Genomic DNA, 7,550 nt, shown 5'->3' on the forward strand with positions numbered 1-7,550 from the left:
ACAACTTGTATACAAACGGCACGCGCATGTACGGTTATATAACATTAATTTTTCTATTTCATTTACTTCGTCTGATATCAACTCTAGGCAGGCATGTGAAACCTTCTTTAGTAGGAGATTAAATATTGGTTTGTTATGATGACCCAATGTTCGGCTCCTGCTTGTTTCAATGCTGCCTTTGATTTCTGTCACCTGGTTTCTTATGAGCTTATCGATAAGTGGTACCACTTTCTCTAGGGTGTAATTAGAGTCGCCTAGGTACTGCTTCAAAAGGGCATGTTGACCCTCTGCCATGTTCGTTGTACGTTGACCGAAGTTCAGATGTTGGTCGCTCCAGAACGAAACAAACCGGTCTCTATATGGTTGTAACCAGATTGAATCCAAATAGTTCATAATCTCTGTAATCAAAGTCAAGTGCAGTTAAGACAAGTCAAATAAATATGATTATTAAGCAAAAATTATATAAAACTTACCGTCGGTTTTTTTGCGTGGCAAGTTTGATCGTATTCGCTCATACCAGTAGTTGTAGTCATGATCGGTCGTTGAGTTAATTAGCTCGCGCCACTTGTAAAGAAACCTTTCCCATTAATCATCTGTTTTAAAGCTTTTCCTGCGATGTTTTAAGATGTTTTGATGTATGTGCCACCTACACAATGAATGTCTAGCCCTGGGAAACACGGTTGCACATGCGTTCATTAGGGCGCGATCTCTATCCGTTACTATTACACGGGGTTCCATAACACTGTCTAATGAGTGTTTCAACCTCTATAGAACCCATGTGAAGTTTTCCTGTTTCTCGTTGCTTACGAACGCATGAGCAATGCAAAACGACATCAACGTGGATGTAACGCTGATAATCTGGAATAGCGGCATTTTGTACCGATTCGTCTTGTAGGTGGCGTCTATAAGCAACACATGCGGGAAGGCGCGCCACAACATGTTCGACTCTGGGTGGATGAAGAAAACATCCTCGACCCGTTCGCCATTTTGAGATGTTCTATGGTAAAAAACAAACCCAACCTTCCCCAACCGGTCGAAAAGTATCTGCATTGGAGTCTCGCCGACTTGTTCCATTCGACCCAATTTGGCCCGAGCGTTGTATATGGTGTTTCTTGTTGAGACATTATGGGGGTTTTGTTCTTTAATGGCAACAATAATGTCTCGTGGTTTTATGTTCTGATGCGTCATTTGCTCCACCGTCCTCTCTTCTGATGGAGTCAGCCTCATTAGGGACGGATGACCCTCTGGATACAGAAATGGTTCGTGGTTATGTTTAGCTTCATCAACCTTTAGTTCCCAATAACCTAACCTCTTTTTGTATGCCCCGATCAGTTGGAACTTGCAACCGGTTTTCCTGGTCCCGCTGCGTCTGACCGTGGCTGTTGATTTGTACTCGCCGGCACAATCGCACGTAAGCCAGATTTTTAACGGCTGACCGCTACCCTGTTTATCGTAGATGGTGCGTTTGGTGACGAGGGCGTAGCCATTTACGCGTCCAACGTCTCAACACCACTCTACCAATTCATCCATGCTAGCGAATTTCTAACGAAAACACTTATATGTGTCAATTAATGATTAACCAATCGGTTTAGCTTTAGTATAAACGGGTTCGGGTCAGTTTCAGGTTGAACCTACGAACCCGTTTGGGTTAACGGGTCGGGTTCGGGTCAACATGGTCGGGTTGGCGGCTTGACCCGTTACACATTTATACTATATTATGTTTTTTTAACAATATATTTTACGTCATAAATTAACCCATGAAAGTTCGGGTCGTGTTCGGGTTGTTATGTATGATACGATTTTCGGGTTCGGGCCGAGTTCGGGTTTGTGTAAAATTTTCAGGTTCAGGTCGGGTTGAACCCACCAACCCGCGAACACGACCCGTTGAGCAACCCTAATCTAAGGTTTTCATAAAAACAACATCAAACGTAAAAACACTAAAATAGTTAACGTACAACAAATAAACGTATAATTAAATGTTATACCTGCTTGTTTTGAAACTCACTACGTTCCTGGTCAGCATTTGGACCCTCCGGCGGTCCATCACTTATGGGAGGAGACTGAGAACTATCAGTCAGTGGTCCAAAACTAACAGGAGGGGCTTCAAAATTAACCGGGTGTTGCGATGGATAATAACCAGCATAATTAGGCTGAATTGCATCCAAACCCCAACTATCCTGACCTGCATCAGACGCAAGAATGGGATCGAACGGAGCATTCAGATCAAACATGCCCGCTTTGTTATCTTCATTGTTATCATAACTCCCCTGATTCGCCTCGTTATCAAACACATTAAAAAAGTTACCCCAACCCGACATTATAGCATAAATAATTTGAATACAGAGAAAAATAGAAGAAACGAATAGAAGTTGAATGAAAATGAATGAAATTAGTGTCGTTTATATAGAGAATTTTACGGAATATTACATCGTTTCAAATGATTAACACGCGAATCGAGGAATCTAATGTCGAATCAAATAACTCGCACGAATATCGAGGAATCTAACGTCTAATCACATAAATCGCACGAGAATCGAGGAATATAACATTGAATCAGAGAATCTTACGTCTACTCGCACGTGAATCGAGGAATAATACGTCGCGTCAAATAGTAATAAAACAATAAAATAAAGGAAATTCATTGTTTACGAGCCGTATAGATATATACGACCCGTATAAAGTAGTCGTATACTATATATACGACCACAGTATCATCTTATTTACACATGGTTTATACGGGCCGTATAAGGTTATACGGCCCGTATAGAATAAAGTGAACTGACAAAGGCTGCTGGCACAGCCTTTGTCGGTTCACTTTATTCTATCCGGCCGTATAACCTTATACGGCCCGTATAAACCATGTGTAAATAAGATGATACCATGTGGATTTATTAGGACCTACGAAAATAAATTATTAATAAACGTAAGACCCGTCTCTATTGATCAATATATATTAAACACGCATTTTATATGAAAATGTAAGCTTACAAAAACTTTTCCAAGTTAAACTTCTTACATAATTTAAAACATTCCAAAATATAATTTCAAGTGTTTACAATATCCACTTTTTAAACTATAACAAAACAAGATCATTGCGGAAGCTTCGAGACATGTGTTCGGTTCTCCTTTCTTGCTTGATCCTCATCCGGAGTTCCATAAGACATTCCTAAAATCAAAATCAACATAAAAGTTAGTTTTGATAGTTTCACAACAAGTTATAAATATATTTCCATCCAAGCCATTCATCCATTATTCAAAATTCTTGTTTCCTTCGAATTCAAATTTCCGGTTCTTAAACCGAATTATTTGACCCGTTATGGGTATTTATGTCAAACTATAATTTTATCAACTCTTAAAAAAAAGTCTCATTTCCTCCAACCATAATCCATATTATGGTTGGTACATGTACCCTTCACGAGAGTATCATTCCTTGTGCGTACCTGACACGAGTCAACATTGACTCGTTTTTAATACATTGCGTTACCTTTCGCCAACTTTGGCAAAACATGCTTATACTTTCCGCTTGCCTGTATTTGTAACACTTAACAACACATAATATTACCAATCATCATTTATATTATTATACAACTTCTGACCAACTATTGAGTCAAAACTAAGTGTTTAAGACCCCGAAACAATTTCTGCAAGTACGGACCTGCTTGCTGTCAACAACTATTTTGTTGACAAAACGTCTACGAAAACTATGTTAAACAACTTTCGAAAAATTTATAAAAATTACCAATCATCATTTATATTGTTATACCACTTCTGAGCAAATATTGAGTCAAAACTAAGTGTTTAAGGCCTCGAAACAATTTCTGCAAATACGGACCTGCTTGCTGTCAACAACTATTTTGTTGACAAAACGTCCACGAAAACCATGTTAAACAACTTCCGAAAAGTTTATAAAAATTACCAATCATCATTTATATTGTTATACCACTTCTGACCAAATATTGAGTCAAAACTAAGTGTTTAAGGCCCCGAAACAATTTCTGCAAATACGGAACTGCTTGCTGTCAACAACTATTTTGTTGACAAAACGTACGCGAAAACCATGTTAAACAACTTCCGAAAAGTTTATAAAAATTACCAATCATCATTTATATTGTTATACCATTTCTGAACAAATATTGAGTCAAAACTAAGTGTTTAAGGCCCCGAAACAATTTCTGCAAATACGGACCTGCTTGATGTCAACAACTATTTTGTTGACAAAACGTCCACGAAAACCACGTTAACAACTTCCGAAAAGTTTATAAAAATATGGGTGTTACAAGTTGGTATCAGAGCACTTTAATTTTGCAATTTAGACCCTTTGTTTTTTTACTTTTAACCCAAAGTTTTTCATCTTTTGGAATTTAATCACAACTCTTTTTTATTTTCAATTTTGGTCCACCGTACTTTTCATCTTTCCCAAGTTTTTCTTTTCGTTCTAAATTTTGTGAGTTAACGCACCGCAACGTGCTTGTGGGATTCAACCTTTTTCGTATGTTTTTTTTCCCGTTTGACTGGTCCGTCGCGTCACGTCTATTTTTCTGCATTTGACAAGTTCGTCCAACACGCGGGTCTTGGATGACTTAGTTATTTTTTCTATGTTTTACGGTTCGGTTTAATTTCTCAGCAATGTGCGTGCGTGATTCAAAGATTTTACGTCTACTTTTCGCTCGGCGTTATTTTTTCCCCGTTTTTATTTATTTTGTTTTTACGAGTTTTTCCGGTGTTGATGGTCGTTGACAATGGTATAGTATTGCTACTACTTAAAATAGTTTTATGACAATCGTTGCAACGCAGGGGCTTAATACTAGTTAGTTAATAAACCGAAACTAAATCATAACCAAGTCTCATAAACGATCACCTGAACCGAAGTTTGGTTATGATTTCGGTTAAGGAAATTTCGTAACCGAAGCTAGCGGTTACGGTTTTGGTTAAAGGTAAAAACTGAATTGAGCCGCCATTTGGACACCTTTAAACTCAATTCTAAAATTCAAACCTGTCACCTCCACACACCGCATTATTTCAAATTTATACCCTTAAAAAGTCACTTTTTCCTCCAACGCTAAACCAATCCAAATTTCCAACTCATCATCCACCTCATCACATACTTTTCTTAATAAATTAATTACTTTTATATTAAATATATTTTATAATAATTTTTTATATTTAGTTTGAGGTTTAAAAAGGCATTTAAAAAACCGAATAGCAAGAAATAATAGAAATACAAATTTAAAAAACGGATATTGGATTTAAATAACCCCAACTTTTATCAATTGGCCGATTACACTCCCAACTTTCGATTTGTACGCACTAGCACTCCCAACTTTCAACTTATTGGCCGGTAACACTCGCTAACTAACTAAACCCTAACCCAGTTAGTTTTTGCTGATGTGGCCCTTTTTGCTGACGGGCAGCTGATGTGGCATTTTTGATGATGTGGTAGCTGGCGTGGCATTTTTTGATGATATAGCAGCTGATGTGGCAGCTGACCTGGCATTTTTTATGATGTGGCAGCTGACATCTACTAACCGGGTTAGGGTTCAGTTAATTAAAGAGTGTTATCGGCCAATAAGTTGAAAGTTGGGAGTCCTGGTGTACAAATCGAAAGTTGAGAGTGTCATTGGCTAATTGGTGAAAGTTGGGCTTATTTAAATCCAACATCACATTAAAAAAAACAACTATTGAATACAAAAACACATTACAGCCCATATATAACTATAGTCTCGTATTATAGCTTGTGGATTTTGGTCCCCCACTGAGACGAAACCACATAAAAGTCTCGTGTCGTGCTTATTATTTCCTATTCTACGTGATTATCATGTGTGTTGTGTAACTTGTGTTCGTGTCTTGGTTCTGCTACGCCACTTAAGACCCAACATAAGGGAGAACACTTGCGGGTTTTGGAAACATCACCGATAAAAACACTCTTTATATCTGACGTGTTGTCGCGGTCACAATCAAATTTAATCCAATTACTACTAAGTAGATAGTGGTAAGTGGGTATCGAACACAGGGAGTTTGTGGAATGTGTGTTATTTGGAAGATTATATCTAACTTGACTAAATTAATCTAATTGCAAGAAAAGTAAAGTTCAAGAGTTTATGTGAGTGAATTGGTTTTAGACTAAATTAAACTAATTAAATTGAAAGAGAAAAGATTTGGTTGTAAACAAATTAGGGACAAATGACCATCTTTAGTTTCCGGTTTGCTTTGACATTTATGTTAACATTCCACTAGAAAGAACTACATAGACATAGTTCATGTGTGATCAATTGCAGTGATGAAAGGGAACTAAGTACTCAGATTCCTAGAACGTGAGGTTGTTACCCGATGATCAATCAACCCTTACCCAAGCCTAACTATACCCATGATATCTCGATTGCCAACGGCACCAAGAACGTATGGTTTCTAATTAGTTTAACATAAGAATCAATAATTTACTAACAATCAATCACACACCATAACAAACAATTCAATAAAGATCAAGATTGTTATTCTAGAAATAAGGAAATAAAGCATAAAGTCTTACAAAACCTTCCACCAAAGATGACCATAAAATGTTTAGCCACTCATGGCTTGAACAAACATCATAAACCAAGTTTTAATCTTCAAACAAGTTAAGAACATGAAAAACAATGATAAAGATAGTCTTCAAGCTCCCAATAACAACCAAAAATCGTCTCTCCTTGTTGTGTAACCGAATGGGATTGATTAGAGGTGAAAGAGCATCATAAATCCGCATTAAAAGGTGGAAGTTACACATTTACGTAGGTCAGCGCCGTAAGCTAGGAACCTCCAGCCGTAATGTTTCACTGCCAGCCGTAAGCTACGGCTGGGAGCCGTAGCTTACGGCTCCGGGTTGACTTGTGCCTTTCTGTTGACTGCCGTAAGCTACGGCCGGGAGGCGTAGCTTACGGCTCCGACTGAACTTCAAGTTGTAACTTCTCAATTAAATGCGATTTTAAGATGTTTGATGGCCCTAATCATGGGGTTTTCGGTTACAATCTGAAAGGAACGAATCTTGGGACTATTTGAGGGACTTGGAGTGAAGGAAACATCATCTAATCTCACATCTTTGAGCTATATTTCACTTAAAAACTCTATCTATTTTCTTGTTGGTGAAACTTGTGAACAATATTTTCCTTTCCATTTTGGTATGATGTTAGTTAAAGCCATGAGTGGCTAAATACTTGGATGATTATCTTGTGTTGAAGGTTTGTGGTAGAATTTTGTGTTTTTATTTATATTTCTAGAATAACAATTCCTTCTTATTTGAATTGATTGTTATGGTGCATAATTGGTTGTTAGTAACTTGTTGATTCTTATGTTGACTAATTAGAAACCATACGTTCTTGGTGCCGTTGGCAATCGAGATATCATGGGTATAGTTAGGCTTGGGTAAGGGTTGATTGATCATCGGGTAACAACCTCACGTTCTAGGAATCTGAGTACTTAGTTCCCTTTCATCACTGCAATTGATCACACATGAACTATGTCTATGTAGTTCTTTCTAGTGGAATGTTAACATAAATGTCAAAGCAAACCGGAAACTA

General features: G+C 37.6%; 1 protein-coding gene across 1 annotated transcript; it reads right to left on the bottom strand.

Moving 5' to 3' along the window:
• Positions 1-765: 765 nt before the first annotated feature.
• On the bottom strand, positions 766-2,318 carry LOC110931993 (PKS-NRPS hybrid synthetase CHGG_01239-like). The gene is made up of 2 exons (XM_022175361.1): positions 1,986-2,318; positions 766-1,443 (listed from the first exon to the last, which is right to left on the bottom strand). Exons 1-2 carry the CDS (start codon positions 2,316-2,318, stop codon positions 766-768), a joined length of 1,011 nt encoding a protein of 336 aa, XP_022031053.1.
• Between the last annotated feature and the right edge of the window lie 5,232 nt (positions 2,319-7,550).

Source organism: Helianthus annuus, chromosome 3 (assembly GCF_002127325.2).
Source record: "Helianthus annuus cultivar XRQ/B chromosome 3, HanXRQr2.0-SUNRISE, whole genome shotgun sequence".
Taxonomy (NCBI): Eukaryota; Viridiplantae; Streptophyta; class Magnoliopsida; order Asterales; family Asteraceae; genus Helianthus; species Helianthus annuus.